The sequence below is a fragment of the Thalassophryne amazonica genome, chromosome 21 (genome assembly GCF_902500255.1).
Source record: "Thalassophryne amazonica chromosome 21, fThaAma1.1, whole genome shotgun sequence".
Taxonomy (NCBI): Eukaryota; Metazoa; Chordata; class Actinopteri; order Batrachoidiformes; family Batrachoididae; genus Thalassophryne; species Thalassophryne amazonica.
In genome coordinates, this window is record NC_047123.1 from 13,559,246 (window position 1) to 13,577,560 (window position 18,315).

Genomic DNA, 18,315 nt, shown 5'->3' on the forward strand with positions numbered 1-18,315 from the left:
CAATTTACGACCTCTAAAAAGCATTCTTTTGTGGGAATTTGGTCATCCATTATCAGCCTTATCAGCCATCTGCTGTGAGACATCGCCTCCTGGAGCCCATACATCCCGTCTAAAAGTCTGCATGCCATGAACAAACTCTTTCTATGAGTCCCAAAACTCTATTTAAGTGATTAAAAATCTAAATAGCCCTTTCCAAAAATGAACTGCACACAACTTGGGTAGCACAATACTGTTTGTCCGGATAAATCTGACCCCAGAATGACCAACTTCACTTAAAACTTATCTACCCTTTTCCACGGTTCTCGGAAGAATGGTCCCACAGCGACAAGTTTGGAAGTGACACTAACTCCCTTTTCCCTCTTACTCTAAGACTTTGAACAAAAGAAAAAAAAATCCAATGTCTTTTGTCTCTTGCTTTTTCCTTTTTGTTGTTGTTGAAAGAAGACAGAAAAGAAAAATACAATTTTCTTTTGATGGTATAATCCCAAGCATGGAATCTTTAATCCACATTATCTTTGCATGTTAGATTGAATGTAGAAGTTAAAGTCTGATCAAATGCTTTTTCTTTTTTTATATTATGGTTATCACATGTTTCAAGTGTGCTAATTTTACATAAACACTCATTTGCTACAGGACATTGTTGGTCCTAAGCAGGAATTTAAGGTTGTAAGAATAATTAATGTCACTGAGACAAAGATACAGCTAAAACTACACTACCCATGATTCTCATCGGCAGAATAAAAGGTCCTTTAAAAGCCAATGTCTCTGGAGAGTCGCTCAGTTTTTCTCTTTTGTTCACTTTGTGGACACTTTGCCTTTCGTCTCTGTCGTCTTATTTATTGCTCTTTGCTCACTCTTTAACCACGTGTTTGTGGGTTTTGAGTTCTTTCACTATGCACGCAAGAAACTATCTTTCTTCTTCCAAGTGATTTTTACCTTCAACTTCTTGGTAAAGCAAACGTTTACTTGTGAATGTTACCGTATTTTTTGGACTATAAGTCGAACTTTTTTACATGTTTTGGCCGGGGGTGCGACCTATACTCCAGAGCGACTTATAAATGAAAAATATACCAGTAGGTTCTCAATTAATTTACCGTAATAAAACAATTTTACGTGACAGAGTCGCTCTATGTTTTAAAATGGCCCCTGGAAACGGAAATGCAATGCATCATGGGCACTGTAGTATGGCGGCCGCCCTATAAGTCACGCTGGTCGCGATAACCAATCAGAGAACAGAACATTGGACGCGTATTCCTCACCTCACCCAGACAATGATTGTGAAATAGCGTGTGAAACAGCGTGTGAAGCAGACGAACATGGTGCTTGCTGTTATTCCTGGAGGGCTAACAAAACAGGTTCAACCTTTGGATATCAGTGTGAGCAGAGTGTTTAAGTTGACGCTGAGAGCTGCGTGGGAGCACTGGGTGAGCGACGGCACAGGATTAGCGTCTGCACTTGGAAGGAGCTGGCGTTGACACCACGAGGAGGTCATGAGCTATGCAGGTAGGTGCTGCACGAACATCGGCAGCTGACACCTGGTGTGTATTATGGTCCACAGTGGGTAATGTGTCAGAAAAGAACCATTCAGTGATGGTGCGCAAAATACAAACATATCTGTAGGTAAAATGCAGCTCACGAGAGGGCCCTCAAGGCTTGTGTGACTGTTCCTGCGACTTCTGACTACCATAGAAAAATAAAAATGTCAACATTACTGATAACAAGACAACGGAGAGGCCAGAAAAAATGCCACCAAAAAGAAAATCATACTCTGCAGATTACAAGTTACGACTGGTGAAATATGCATCCGGAAACAGTAGCCGTCACAGTATTATCATCTGAACTTTTCATGTTAAGTTAACATACCTGTATGTCCATGCAACTTATAGTGCAGTGCGACTTATTTATGGTTTATTTTTCTTTATAATGGATAATGTGGCTGATGCGACATACTCCAGTGCGACCTAAAGTCCAGAAAATACGGTACTTCCTTGTGCAACTTTCCCAATTAAAATATATACTAAAGATCAACTTCACTGAACCCCTTATTGTTGTAAAATTAAATTTTGGCCTCAATTTTGGCCTTTTGACCCGACTGCCCAAAGGATGACGGAAGATGCAGCTTTTCGAATAGAGAATAAAGCCACTAAAACTTTATTCTGACAAACTGAGACCGCAACCTCTCAGCACCTGTATCCATCTGGATTACGCAGAGCCACTGAATCTGAACCACTGTCAAATTTTACAAAGCTCTGACCCGCCAAATCTCTGGTGAACCATCTTCAACCTACAAACCCAATTCCAATGATGTTGGGACGTTGTGTGAAATGTAAATAAAAACAGAATACAATGATTTGCAAATCATCTTCAACTTATATTCAACTGAATACAAAGACAAGATACTGTTATGTGGGCCGCCCGAAGAGGAGGTACTGCTGGCTCACCACCAGAGGGCGCCCTGCCTGCCGTCGGGTTTCAGGCACTAGAGGGCATAGTCGCCTCACAGGAGCACCGCATCTGACAGCTGTCACCCATTATTCATCAGCATCATCCATAAAGGCCTGGGAGAGACACCATACCTCTGCCGAGTTATCTGCTTACCCTCAAGGTAAACAACTCAGCCGTTTTGTGCCGTACGCACACGTTTTTGCATCTGAGCGTTTTGCAGTCGTAACCTTTTCTACACTTGCAGCTTGTAGCCGAGTCTGTGGAAGCTGAAGGAGTTGGCGTCTCCACTCCTCACTGCAGACTTGATTTAAGTGATACATAAGGCACTGCACGTACTCTGTGTTCCTGTGTTTGGAGGTGGAGGTTTTTCCCTCACGAAGGAACTGTATTTTTGCTGAATGTTTGCTGGGTGTACACACACCCACCTTTAACCTGTCTCTTTTCCTGCCAGCAGTACCAGATCTGACAGCTGGAAGCGGTGGCCACCTGGGGAATCAGGACTTGGTGGCTCCGGTGTGTTGCAGGTCTCCATTGGCGGTGGAACCTTGTGGGTCCTGGCTCTTCTCTGGTTAGGCGTCTCCTACCCTCGGGCCTGCCCACGCGTCACTGAGTTTGGTGATTGACAGACTAAACGCATATCTGGTTGTTTGTGCACATTTGCAGAATAAATTGTTATTTATTCGGACTTCCTATTGGCTGTTTATTTACACCCCCTGGCGTGGGTCTGTGTACTTCACTTTCCCAACAGATATTTAATGTCCAAACTGATAAACTTATTGTTTTTGTGCAAATATTTGTTCATTTTGAAATGGATGCCTGCAACACGTTTCAAAAAAGCTGGGACAGTGGTATGTTTACCACAGATGCTGTCTTTTGAACTTTGCGCTGGTAACAATCTGGATGGTCTTTTTCCTCTTTTGTCCGGAGGACATGACATCCATGATTTCCAAAAACAATTTGAAATGTGGACTCATCAGACCACAGCACACTTTTCGTCTGTCCATTTCAAATGAGCTTGGGCCCAGAGAAGGTGGCGCCGTTTCTGGATGTTGTTGATGTATGGCTTTCGCTTTGCATGGTAGAGTTTTAACTTGTACTTGTAGATGTAGCGATGAACTGTGTTAACTGAATGGTTTTCTGAAGTGTTCCTCAGCCCATGCAGTAAGATCCTTTACACAATGATGTTTTGTTTTTAATGCAGTGCCGCCTGAGCGATTGAAGGTTACAGGCATTCAATGTTGGTTTTCAACCTTGCTGCTTACATGGAGAAAGTTCTTCAGATTCTCTGAATCTTCTGATTATATTATGGACTGAAAATGATGAAATCCCTAAATTCCTTGCAATTGAACGTTTGAGAAACATTGTTCTTAAACTGTTGGGCTATTTTTTCACGGAGTTGTTCAGAAAGTGGTGCTCCTCACCCCATCTTTGCTTATGAACAGCTGAGCATTTTGGGGATGCTCCTTTTATATCCAATCATGACACTCACGTGTTTCCAATTAACCTGTTCACCTGAGCATTGTGTTACCCCTGTCCCAGCTTTTTTGAAATGTGTTGCAGGCATCCATTTCAAAATGAGCAAATATTTGCACAAAAACAAAAAAAGTCTATCAGTTTGAACATTAAATATGTTGTCTTTGTGGTGTATTCCAGTGAATATAAGTTGAAGAGGATTTGCAAATCATTGTATTCTGTTTTTATTAACATTTCACACAACGTCCCAACTTCATTGGAATCGGGGTTGTTGGTTGGGCATGACTGGCAGAGATCCTCTGTTAAGGACACAGGAAGTGGGCAGCTGCCAGCACTTGACCCCAGAGACACCTGATGCTGTTACAATCATCATCATCATATCCTACAAGTATTCATTTTTTATATTTTTGTTTCTGTCAGAATTTAGCAGAAGTGGCTTTATTTAGTTCTATTCCCCTTCATTATGACAACATCAGGTTAAAAAACGTGAAAATAATTTCCTTGCAGAATATGAAGTAATTCATCCTTAAATCCCCATGGCTATTTCATGTTATACCACCATTATATAATAATACTTCGCTGAACATCATTGTCATCATCAAAATACATTAGTGATGTGTCCTGTCCTCCCTGACTGAGTTAAATAAATACTTAAATGTGTGGTTGTCTTTGGTTTATATGTTAAACAGAGGTATCGGGTGTGACCCGCAGTTAGTGGATATTAAACATATCCACATAAGACATTATAACATTGTTATTAAATCATCAGGCTGACAGGTGGTTCCCCAAAATGAATTTGAGGTCAAACTAAATGCTTCAAATCGCTACATTGTGCCCGCATGTGAGGCACATCTTAGTCTTAAAAAGGTATTACTAGTGCTAAATCATTACAAGTAATACACTGTAATCTTCTGTTTTATGGTGCAAAAGAGTTGGCTGTTCTTCTACACAGAGCTGAATCTTTCAGAGCATCACTTAGTAGAAGGTAAAGGGGCAAATCAATATCTGACTGAGATGTACACAAAATAATTGTGCAGTCCTGGACTATTCTGAATCATTGAACAGTTGAACAAACTAAAAAATATAAAATTACTCTGAGTGGTACATGATACCTGTATGGAAACAAAATCAGCATGGTTGATTCTTGCCATGTAGAGAACAAGTCCAGACTCCTCTTTGGTTCTCAGCTCAAACTCTAATATTAGCCTGAGACAAACACACATCAGTATATCTGTGATATTAAACAGCTGCAATTTATATAGCACAAGTGTTGATGGCACAATCAATTAGTAATACAACTGCAGTCAATCTGTTTGCACCTCCCCAGCTCTAAATATAATGAGGATGATCAGTTTATTCCTTTGATAAAGGAACATTTAACATGTTTATGTGAATGCTCGTATTTTGCAAATAGCATCAGGCTCACACAAAGTGAATAATAATTTGTTCCTTCAATGACGGTAACTGTCCATTTCATATTTTTACTTTTGTCTTGGCACCTATCCATTTCTTCTCATTTCAATTAAAGGTTAATTAATTTATTGACAGTGGTGAGCACAGTTAACCAAAAAGTTAGCTTAGATAACTGCTAATCCGAACTAACTGAAAAGTTAAATTTATAACGATAAACAGAAAAAAAAAATTACGGAAGCTACAGCTAAGCACTACCTTTTAGTATTCACTGCGGTACCCTATCAGCTACTGACAAGCCAGTCTTGAGTTTAAGCACCGCCAACGCTTCTGAGTAGACTCAAAGGCAATCACAAACCCAATACAAACACTGCGTCAGAGATTGTCTTTGTGCACCCTGCCCACTGCTGTAAGGCAGAGTCATTTATATTCAACATACACTGCCCCAGACATGTGACAGAAGGCATAAAAAGCAAAGCAGGTTTGACTTATAGTTTTATTTTAAAAATCAAACTAATTCCGGACAGTTTATTGATATTAATGTTAATGCTGTCATTTTTACAAAGTGAAATATCAAATATCTTTTACTTTTAAATTAATGCACTAATTCTGAAGGTTTGAGCATTAAAACTCACAAATGCCAAAAGACATTATGAGAAAATGAGACTTCACTGGTTGGCTGCTTATTTATTTGTAAAAACCAACACACACGTTACAGTTAGTTGTGTCTTGGTTTGTACATATAAACCAACCAACCAGTGATGAGGAGGCTCATTTATTTATTTGACTTAATGTCAAATCGATAAAACAGCTGGAATTAGTTTGATTTTTTAAATCAAACCATAAGTCAAACCTGCTTTGCTTTTTATGCCTTTTGCCACACATCTGGAGCACTCTATGTTGAATGTAAATGACTTTTTTTTTCTTTGTAGCAGCTGGGAAGCCAGGTCCCTTTAAAAATTGTATTTACTTGTATCATATTTTATTTTACTTTATTTTAAGACATTATCAGTTATTAAAAAAGCACAAATTGCTGATGTCAAATGTTTAGATACATGCAGAGAGAACAGTAACAGTCCAATGTGAATATGTGATTTTATAAAGTAGCAATAATGCCGTATTGTAATCCATGTGACAGACATGGGTTACAATACATTATAGTTTTGTCATCTTGCCAATATGGGTAAAAATAGAGTTGTGTGAAAAAACTCTTCTCTGGGGTGGTAAAATTGAACTGACCCAACAAAAAAATTTAGTGTTTTTAGATTTTTTTTTTTGGTGGGTAAATAGACTGGAAAACGCACCAGAATGCATCTCAGAGAATCAGAATCAGAACTGAATTTGTTGCATTTGTAAGTTCTCACATACAAAGATCTGGTGTTATTGGTGCATAAACAACAATATAGGAAAAGGAATAAGAAAAAAATACTTCTGTAAAGAGTAATTGGTGCATAAACAAGAATAAAATAAAAGGAAAAATACTTCTGCTGCTACAATCATATTTAGTAAAGTCAAATAGACAAATGTCAAATAAATATAAATAATAATATATATAATATAGTGAAATGACATGGCATGACATGTTCAACTCGTGAATGTCATTTGGATGTGTGTTAATGTTGAAACTTGCATTTAGGAATCTTATATGGTACTCTTTATGTACTACAAGGTACAGTGTTATATATGCTCTATAAAATTGCACTATTATCTGTGGCTACCATACAGTATAACTGCTTATCAGTCTTAGTGCTCCCCCAGTTTCAATCTGCATTTCTGCGTTGCCCTGAAAGACAGCTGCATAAATTCTTTGAATACAAACCTTTCTCTGACTTTTGTGTCATCAAAGGTGAAGCTCATGTGGCTGTTCCTGGTCAGTCCAAACTGATAGGCCTGCTCAAGAGTTGTTGGGGCAACAGCTGAGGCACATAAATCCTGGAGAATGAACACAATATTGTAGTTACATTGACAGGGATTCACTGCAGATCTGCTTTTACACCTGGACGGAAGATATCAGTCAAGCTAATGGGGTGTCTTTTAAACTGCAGGGACTGGATGGACTGATCAGATGAGCAGATTATTAAAAATATGCTTATACTGAATACCCAATAAACAATTTGAGAGTCCATATATGAATTAATTCCACACAAATACATAGCATTTTCACTGCACTAAAATTTAAATCAAAAGATAATTGTATCAGAACCATAACCTAAAAGGACGCAAATTGTGTTTGATATGACAGATTTGTTTAAAATATATTCCAGAACAGTCTGCTACAACTGTATTGTACATTTTCAATATGTGGTTCAACCATGAAACAGAAGATGTCAGTGTTGCGACACATTAGACAAACCTACAAAATATAACATTTTCTTTTCTCCAGCCCCTTTCTTTCTTTGCCTTTCTATGCACCTATTATTTTTTAAAATTCTTTGTTTCTCACTTGCTTTTCAGTTGTCACTGTTATTCCACCTGCTGTACTTTGTTCTTTTCCTATTCATGACCCCCCCCCCCCCCCCCCCGTATTTACAGTATTTGAATTTCTCTTTTCTTCTACTTTTCAATTTCCTGTGCTGCTCTCTCAAATCTTCTCTCACTTTCACCTACTTCTCTCTGCTTAATTTTTTCCAAAACTATGCTTCCACAATCTATTTATTTCTTTATTATTCAGATTTTCATTTTGACTTCCCCCAAAGTATCTTTGTTTATCTTTACTGTCCTCTGATTACTGCTCTCAGTCCTGTTGTTTCATTTTTCTTCTCTAGCTCCCTGAAGCACCCTTTCTCACAAACCATGTCATCCCTGTCATCTTTTCTCTCCTCCACTTCTTCTCCTTGGTTTACTTTTCTGCCTCTCCTATCTCTAATTCTTATCACATTTCTGGTACCGATAATCTACTGTGTTCCTGTTTTCCTTTTTTTTTCACATATTTGCTCCTTGTGCTCTTATCTTTTGTTCCTTTCATATTTCCTATCAAATTCAATCTTTTTACATTTTAAATTTTTAAACTGAATTTTGTCTTTATCTATTTTGACTCATTCTGCATCTCCATTCACTTTATACTTCTTTTATCCATTGTTCATCCACTCATTTATACTATCCTAGAAACTTTTCTTGCTCTTTCTTGATCTCCCTCTATCCCTTTGTCTGCTTTGTCCCATATTGATACTTTCCTCTGCTGTTCTTCACTCCCACACCCTTTTAGGGCCCCCTCACACATAACACAATTGAAGCCAACTGGTGCAGGAAGGAGGAATTGGATGCCACATGTGAAAAATCGGAGCCACAACCACTTGTGCACACCAGCAGCCAAAAAACAGAGAGTGCCTTGCGAATGCCCATTTGACCCCCCTCTCAGCAGGTGTCAGCCATATTCTATGTGTCACACACACCTCCTGCGCAGGGGCGTAGGTTTGCATATGGACCATAGGGACAAGTCACAACCAATATTTTGGGATGGCAAAATAGTCCCTACCAATATTTAGCATTTTTGTTTATATAACAAAATCATTCATTATTTTTTTTCGAACTCGATACTATAATTTTAGTCGTCACGTTTTGTGTTTTCGACGTGCCAGAATGACAGGGTTACCCATGTTGCAATTTCATTGGCTCACGTTCTTCTCACATGGACATAAACAAAGCGCATCTCGTGGCAGGCAGTGCTTAATTTGTAAAGTGGGAGGTCCCGGAGCGCAGAGGATGGGTGGCTCCGGTGCAGTGTTGCCAGATGTATGATATTTATCGTATTTGTACGATAGTTTTGCCCTCTGTATGATGTACGATCAATAATGGGAAAAAACCCAAATATGTACGATAATTTCTGTTGGTTGCCCAAACACGCATCTCTCTCTGACACCCAAGAAGGCGTTGCACTCAGGCGGCATCAAAGACACACCACACACAGGGCTTCTGCTGGCTTTGGGCTGCCGGGACAGTCATCTGAATGAGTTCCCATCCAATCTCTGCAGGACAGGACGATTCCCCAACCAACATCATCTTTTTTTTTTTTTTTTTTTCAAAACTGTATTTCAACAAATGCAATAACAAACGAACAAAATACAAGAGCAAAGCGATATACAAGAAAAATAAAAAAAAAGTTCAAGTTCCTTATAGAGGTGTCAACATTTTTTCTGTGTTCAACAAAATCTGCACAAGTGGCCATGGCATCGGATGACGACAGCGACCTCGAGGTTGAATTCGACTCTTTCTAGTCTGGTAATTAACATGTTTGTGTTACTTCACAGTCTGGTAGTGCATTTGCGTTCTTTTTGTGCCATAGTTTCCCCATTACTATAATTACTGTTTAAAAATGTGACATAAAATTCTTTGTAAATTAAAAAAAAACGCTAAAATAGCTACGTTGTATGCGTTTTGTTTGTGTACGATAATTTCTCCCAAAATACGATAATTTTGAGGTTTTGGTACGATAGTTTCATATTTCATATCTGGCAACACTGCTCCGGTGCAGAAAAACAAGAAGGGCGGGGGGGGGGTAGGGGTTGCGAACAATGCTGTGCGCCACACTTAAACTGCACACCCACACAAACACGCACACACACCTTCACAAATGACACTAACACCCTGCCTTTTCCTCAAAAAATACTACATTTATGTTTGCTGTCTGTCTCTGTTTTCTGTCACTTTTGCGCTCTTTTTCATACTTTTCCCTCGTTTCAAAAGTCACCGAACGCGCTTTACCGTAATATATGCAACATATAGCATACTGTTGGAAAGCACGGGTTCTTGGCTTGCTGTCAGTGTTGAAATTTTTCAGAGTGAGGGCTTACATGAGAACCTACGGTAATGAGAATCAGCGGCGCACTACTGTGAAACTTCCGTGTTTTTCCTCTGCGTTATGACATCACAGGCTTACGTTTACCGTAATACACCATATATATCATTGGAAATCCCTTTTTTTTTTTTGGCAAATTAGGTTGCCAGATACCTACAACTGCATTATTGATGAAGAGAATAGATTATACATCTTGTTTGCAAAAACTTTTTTTTTTGTTAGCTCCACAAGTATTTTTTTTTTGTTGTCTTGTTCTCTCAGGTGTAGGCCTATAGAATAGATTCGTGATTTTGGGTGCAATTTTGTTATTTAAGCTATTTGTTTGTTTGCCTACACACTTAATATTGTAAATAAAGTGTTAAATTATTCAGCATTATGTCGTCATATGTTATGTATTATGTTGTACTTGTGCGTCTAATGGTATGAGTGGGTTAGGGGGTGATGGTGGTGAGCAGGGGGGCCGGGTGGGGTGTGTGGTATTGTCCCTACCAAAGCTGAGACCAAACCTACGCCCTTGCTCCTGCGCCTCTGGCTGGGCGGGGCACATTTGAGTTGTCTGTGAAAACTGTCTAAGTGCTACACGAGTGTGCCTCTACACTCCAAGCAGCACACATGGGTGTGACTATGCCAAACTCCCCCCCTCAACTCATGTGAATTGTGGTCCCCCAACACCCATCACATATGGCATTGCGTGTGTCGCCACGTGTTGCACCGCAACACATGTGGCGTGTGTGGCATGTGGCATTGTCATGCACACTTGCATGACAATGCTGATAATTATATATAGACAAGATCACGTGGGGAGCAGCCAGCCACGTCTGAGCGCACACAGTTCATTGGCGGCCAGCCACTCATTGACAGCTGGAAATAACAGCTCAGTGCACACAGGTTAAATTAAAAACATAGAGAACACAGGCAAGACAATTAAATAAATACTACAATAAATAGATACAGAACTGCATAACAAATAACTAAAATAAATAATCACAGAACACAGAAAAAGAGAGTGACACTTTGTTCTGTGGGCTGATTGAAAAGGTGGGCATGCCCACGCGAGCCGCTGCTGTTGTCCTCACGTGGAAATACATGAAAACATGCTGTGGTCCACATTGACGCATGTCTGTCCTTTGGCGTACCGCTTGCTGGACATGCAGGGCCGGCCAGACATGCCGGGCCAACAGATGTAGACATGATCAGAGTGCACTGCTTCATTCATGTCATTTCATGACTTGACGTCTATGACCATGGATCATGTACAGAAGAACAGAAGGAACATACTTGTATTGTCTGCTCGATAAGATGGATTAAATATTAGAGATTGCAGTGTATTTTTATGGTGTGTGGTTTTTATTTTTTTACCCTCACAGCAGCGGCGCAAAGTAGTGCCACACGTTCCAGCTACTCGCACTGTTTGTGCATGCGCACGAGCGTGTATGAAACCGTCACTGCGGTATCGTGCACACCTGTCTGACCGTGTGTCCCTCCCGACAGCAGGTGGAATGTTTTGCAGTTCCCCATTTCATTTTTTTGATCACCAATTTTTGTCCGGTTTATGCTTCTTTCGCCCAACTTCGTTTATGGCCATTAAGTTTTGTCTTTGCCTCACAGTCACCACTTTTTGCTCATTTGTTTACATTTTTTTTTCCTCCAAACTGGCTTTTCCTCTTGGTATTCTTTCTTCTTCCATGTTTCTGCTTCAGTTTTTGCCCCCGTCTTTTGTCTTCACTTTTACCTTTCTACTCTCCTTCAGAATCCTTCTAACCCACAGTTTGGGGCCCATCTGGGCATCCTTTATAACCATGGGCAGGTGTGGCTGCAGCTGGAGAGGTCCACTTGACTGTGAGGCTCCTATTAGGCTGCTGCTTCTTCTCTTTTTCAGAGTATCAGGTCACTCTCTGGGAGGGATGGGTATTGATAAGATTTTATCGCTATTGATGCCATTATCGATTCCGCTTATTGATGCGATTCTTTATCGATTCCCTTACTTCTTGTGAATTTTCTGTGTACTAAAAGTAGGCTAGGCTTTACAGGTTTTCTATGTCAGCAACATTTTATTGAGTCTTAAAGTAAATGAATATGAAATTGGCCACTGGATCCTTGATCTCTGGACATAAATAAAAATAAATAAAATCTTTACATAGTCACTGAATCCTAGATCTCTGGACATAAATAAAAATAAATAAAATATTTACATAGTCACTGGATCCTTGATCTCTGCACATAAATACAAATAAACAAAATATGTAGCTTTTGTCAAACTATTTCCTTTCAGTTATTAATGTGACAAGTGTAACTCCATAGGCCTGAGCTGAGTTCTTGCAGCCAGCTGCTCTGCAAGTCAACATCAATATAATTCATAAAGAAGGGAGGATGTGTCATTTTGGGAGAAAAAAAGGTTTTGGTCTGTTGTAGTTTGCTGTCTGTATTACAACGTTTGGAAAGAGATGTCATTTGATTTAAATGAATTCCAACCGTAATCTATCTTTCCAACTTTGGCAGAGAGCCGCACAGTTTGTTCCACAAAACAGGAACGAACGAAGGACAATTCTCTTTTGACAACAACAAGACAAGAGTTGCGGGCAATAAAAGAGGGGGTGATTGACATCTCATGATTGACATCTTTAAATGGCTTTGAGGGGGTGTTAATGAAGAAATTGCGGACCTGCCTCTTCTGAAAAGCAGCAAAGCAGAGAACCAGTGAAGCAGTGGGTCGCAGCACTGCTTCGTTGCATCAAGCAGTCTGTAATCAACGTAGAGAAGTTATCATTTTCCCGATAAACATTCTGAAAAACAATGGCCACTCTCGCGTAATGTCAACTGAACGACTGATGAGGGAATCGTGAGGCAACAAGGTGATTGATGTCGGTGGATCGAATCATTTCTTAATGATTCTTAAACGGTTTTCGATACCCAACGCTAGTCTCTGGTAGTCCAGAGAATCTAATTCTTCCAATCGCTTTCTGAATAAATGGGGAGTGGGGTGGCATGTACTCCAAAATCTAATCAACTCTACATATCATATCAGCTACATATATACACTCAACAAAAATATAAACGCAACACTTTTGGTTTTGCTCCCATTTTGTATGAGATGAACTCAAAGATCTAAAACTTTTTCCACATACACAATATCACCATTTCCCTCAAATATTGTTCACAAACCAGTCTCAATCTGTGATAGTGAGCACTTCTCCTTTGCTGAGATAATCCATCCCACCTCACAGGTGTGCCATATCAAGATGCTGATTAGACACCATGATTAGTGCACAGGTGTGCCTTAGACTGCCCACAATAAAACGCCACTCTGAAAGGTGCAGTTTTATCACACAGCACAATGCCACAGATGTCACAAGATTTGAGGGAGCGTGCAATTGGCATGCTGACAGCAGGAATGTCAACCAGAGCTGTTGCTCGTGTATTGAATGTTCATTTCTCTACCATAAGCCATCTCCAAAGGCGTTTCAGAGAATTTGGCAGTACATCCAACCAGCCTCACAACCGCAGACCACGTGTAACCACACCAGCCCAGGACCTCCACATCCAGCATGTTCACCTCCAAGATCGTCTGAGACCAGCCACTCAGGCAGCTGCTGAAACAATCGGTTTGCATAACCAAAGAATTTCTGCACAAACTGTCAGAAACCGTCTCAGGGAAGCTCATCTGCATTCTCGTGGTCCTCATCGGGGTCTCGACCTGACTCCAGTTCGTCGTCGTAACCGACCTGAGTGGGCAAATGCTCACATTCGCTGGCGTTTGGCACGCTGGAGAGGTGTTCTCTTCACGGATGAATCCCGGTACACACTGTTCAGGGCAGATGGCAGACAGCATGTGTGGCGTCATGTGGGTGAGCGGTTTTCTGATGTCAATGTTGTGGATCGAGTGGCCCATGGTGGCGGTGGGGTTATGGTATGGGCAGGCGTCTGTTATGGAGGAAGAACACAAGTGCATTTTATTGATGGCATTTTGAATGCACAGAGATACCGTGACGAGATCCTGAGGCCCATTGTTGTGCCATCCAAGAACATAACCTCATGTTGCAGCAGGATAATGCACGGCTCCATGTTGCAAGGATCTGTACACAATTCTTGGAAGCTGAAAATGTCCCAGTTTTTGCATGGCCGGCATACTCACCAGACATGTCACCCATTGAGCATGTTTGGGATGCTCTGGACCGGCGTATACGACAGCGTGTACTAGTTCCTGCCAATATCCAGCAACTTCACACAGCCATTGAAGAGGAGTGGACCAACATTCCACAGGCCACAATTGACAAACTGATCAACTCTATGCGAAGGAGATGTGTTGCACTAGATGAGGCAAATGGTGGTCACACCAGATACTGACTGGTATCCCCCCCCCCCAATAAAACAAAACTGCACCTTTCAGAGTGGCCTTTTATTGTGGACAGTCTAAGACACACCTGTGCACTAATCATGGTGTGTAATCAGCATCTTGATATGGCACACCTGTGAGGTGGGATGGATTATCTCAGCAAAGGAGAAGTACTCACTATCACAGATTTCAACTGATTTGTGAACAATATTTGAGGGAAATGGTGATATTGTGTATGTGGAAAAAGTTTTAGATCTTTGAGTTCATCTCATACAAAATGGGAGCAAAACCAAAAGTGTTGCGTTTATATTTTTGCTGAGTGTAAGTCATCTGGAGATCTTCAGATAAGTTTTGGAGACGTCCCCCGATGGTCCAACACTGCTTCGCAGAGGAAAAGACAAAGCTATAATTCGAAGTTCTTCAAAGAGAAACCCTCATTTTTATCAGTGAATTTTTGGTCATTATGAATTACATGACATTATAAATGCTTCATGTCAGAATCTGAGCTTCTCCAGGCCAGGAAAACCCAAACTTTATGATCAACTAAGGCAGGAATCTCTCAACACTGCAAAACCTCCACCACAACAAGATGGGGCCATAAATCTTTGAGTCTCCACGACTAACTACTTTCTTTGTTTAAAGCAAAGGAAAAGACCTTTGGTTTGAAATAAAAATTTAGATCAGTATTTCTTTCATTTATATCTAAACACTTATAATGTTGTTTGCATTTATTATTCAAACAAAGTGCTTTTACATGTAATCATTCCAGTTTATTGACATGTGCTCATTTTTAACTGATGTATGCTTAAGTGATCTTTTTGCAGTGTCAACATGTTGATGAAGTATTCTGTTTTAACCAAATGGAGTGTTTAAGTGTCTATTAATAATGGGTGTCCATTTGAGTGTCTGAGAACAAATAGTATTTCAAATTAATTTCTGTGTTTAAATAGTTGACTCATTTCTGTTTGCCCTCTGAGGACATGAGGTTTTCTGTAAAGTTACACGCCCTAAATGGGTGGAGTTTGGTGACGTCAGTCCCCCTTTAAGAAGTTAGGACAGAGCCTCCCTCGCCCCTTCTGGACCCTGCTTCTGCCTCCTTCTCTCTCTGTTTTCTTCTTTATAAATGCTTAAATTTTCTTTGTGGGCCAAGGCCTCACTGCTAAACTAAGCTAAGCTAAGCTACCACATGGCATTCATTCATTCATTCTTTATTTTTGGACAAACTTAAAGTTTTGACCTGATGCTTTAAGCTGCGTCAAGTCTTCTGAATTTTTAAGAGAACTTCCAAGCTGAGCTTTTCAAATTAAGAGCGAATTTACAGAAAACCAACTTTTCCTTTTTCATTAATTCTCAATGCTCTTAAAGTTTACTTTTTTCTAAATTCACAAATATTTTTAATCTGGCTCAAACAAACCTTTTTAAAAAGCTAAAACACCTTCTACCTCTGGGTTCCTGCAAGCTGACAACGGAGCTGATTTCAACCCTGACTGCCAGCAGCTAACATCTGCAAAGCCAGCCGACACAAGCCTTGGGACCACTCAGGGATACCTCTGGTTAACCCAGGGGTGGGCAACGAGGGCCGAGACACTGCAGGTTTTCCTTGCAACCAATCACCTCACCTGGTGGGTTGCTGATGAGCTTCTCCCCTGCACATAAACACCTGGTCATCAATGAAATCACCTGCTGAGACACCTGAACATTAATGAAATCATCTGCGAAGGTGAGTGGTAGCAAGGAAAACCTGCAATGTCTCGGCCCTTTATGGCACATGATTGCCCACCCCTGGGTTAACCCCTCCAACCTAGGTGAGCTCACGCTGCCCAGAGCAGAACTATCGACGACAGACGAACGGAACCAACCCTCCAACCACAGCTAATTGACCCAATCCAGGCTCCATGAAAGAGGTTTGTCGTCAGTGGATACAGGTGGCTCATCCTTTTTCTTTAAACGTATTCATATTTAATATTTTTCTTCATAATTGGCTTCAAAATTCATCACTAAATTCCAATCAGATTTATTTCTTAAAGTTTTAAGATTTATCTCTATTTCTTCCAACGTCTCATGAGTGAGTACGAAAATTGTTTCCATGAATGAACTTATTTTCATCACTGTCTATCAAATGCCAGTCAAGTGTTCATTTCTTGTATAAATTGTAAATAATTCTGCCGTGGTCACAGGTGTACAGAAGGAAACTCTTGGTCAACCGTATCGTAGAATTCATGACTTTCAGATCAGAGATTGATTAAATCGCAACTAATTAATTCATTTGAGACTAATAAATGAATGTTTAAATTATAGTACCTATGCTATTAAAACTAAACAGGTGGTGCCCCATCATTGATTAAATAATAAGTATTAAACCCTAAATTAATTATTTTGGTGACCCGTTACATTGGGCCTTGTCCAATCTGATTCAATTTGGGAGTTTAACTACTTATTCACTATAAATTGCGACATGCCTCTGGAGCTTCGTGTGGCGTGATTCAGTACTAAATTTTATTAATTAAATGTTACATGTTTGGTGCCCGCGTGTGGAGGCTTTATTATTAAAACTGTTACACATCCATTGATGCTCCCATGTGGAGGCATACAGATTTAAACAAAAACATTACACATTTATGGGTCCCCGTTGCGAGGCCTGAATATCTGTAGAGCAACGTGTCTCAAATGAATAAATAAAGTTTATTCCATAAAAAAAAGTGTGTGTGTGTGGGTGTGTGTACACACACACACACACACACACACACACACACACACACACACACACACACACACACACACACACACACACACACACACACACACACACACCAGTGAGAACAATGCCTTGCTATAGGTGCACATTCCCTTTAACACTTCATCCTCGCAATTTGCTTCTTCTGACTTCTTTCACATTCTTCTCCTTTTGTCCCATTAGCCCTGCTTTTTTACATTTTGTCCATGAATGGTGATCGTCCTCTCATGTTCATCTCAAATGGTAACAAAGCTGTTTTGGAGTAACAATATGAGTGAGATTACAGATATAATCTCAGAGATGATCTGATCTCAGACATCTGTATATGTATCTTCATCTCCCCTTCAGTTCTCTTTAAAGTGAAAACATTTGTTACATATGACCTTGCTTTGTCACAGCTGACAAATCTTATCATTCCAGGGACTCTCCTCCTCTTCAGCCTCTACTTTTATCTCTTTCCTCTTCGCCCAATATTTAACAAAAAAAAGGATATAACACTTATTCACAAGACCTTTCCATTTCTCTCCAGTCATTCTTCTCTGGCTTCCTTTCCTCCAGCTTTCCATTAAGCCAACAAAAGATAGGCACAGTTCTGTTCAGAAATACTGTTACTCTATGCATGCACCTCCTCCTTCATCTTACTTGACTCACATCTCTCTCTCTCCTCTTCTTTCTTCTCTTTCTCTCTACCTTTCCATTTCACTGACAACGGGAGGAAGGGTTTCCATTCACAATGGCTAATCTTTAGTTGGAGGTCATTGCAATTATATCAGTCATTAAGTCTGGATTTATACACACCGTGAGGCAAATAAGTATTTGGTACACTGTCGATTTTACAAGTTACAGAAAAACAGACCTTAAAGTTAGGGTAGGTAACTCTGTTCAGAAACACTTTTTGTTATATTGGGTGAAAGGGTCCGTTTATCCTAACAGTAGTCAATACATTGTTTTCAGAAAAAGGAACAAAAAAATCAGATGTCTGTAGTAGCTGTAGGATCTATAAAACTCCGACCAGTATAAGCCCCGCAGTGCACTCTCAAAAACCAATCAGTTGCCTTCATGTCTAGTTCTTCCTGCTCACATCACCAGGCTCAAAGCCCCCCTCTGTTCCTCCCTCCTCCACGC

General features: G+C 40.2%; 1 protein-coding gene across 5 annotated transcripts in view; it reads right to left on the reverse strand.

The window, feature by feature from the left end:
- The window catches only part of lama2 (laminin, alpha 2), a 780,279-nt gene that overhangs the window by 38,771 nt on the left and 723,193 nt on the right, over nt 1-18,315 (reverse strand). For 4 of the 5 annotated variants that reach the window (XM_034162644.1, XM_034162643.1, XM_034162642.1 and 1 more), the window contains 2 exons: nt 7,148-7,260; nt 5,031-5,124 (listed from right to left, as the gene is read on the reverse strand). In XM_034162644.1, coding sequence (XP_034018535.1) covers nt 5,031-5,124; nt 7,148-7,260 — 207 coding nt within the window. Of the gene's footprint in view, nt 1-5,030; nt 5,125-7,147; nt 7,261-18,315 lie in introns of those variants that run through there. The other variant, XR_004558560.1, reaches the window with a different exon arrangement.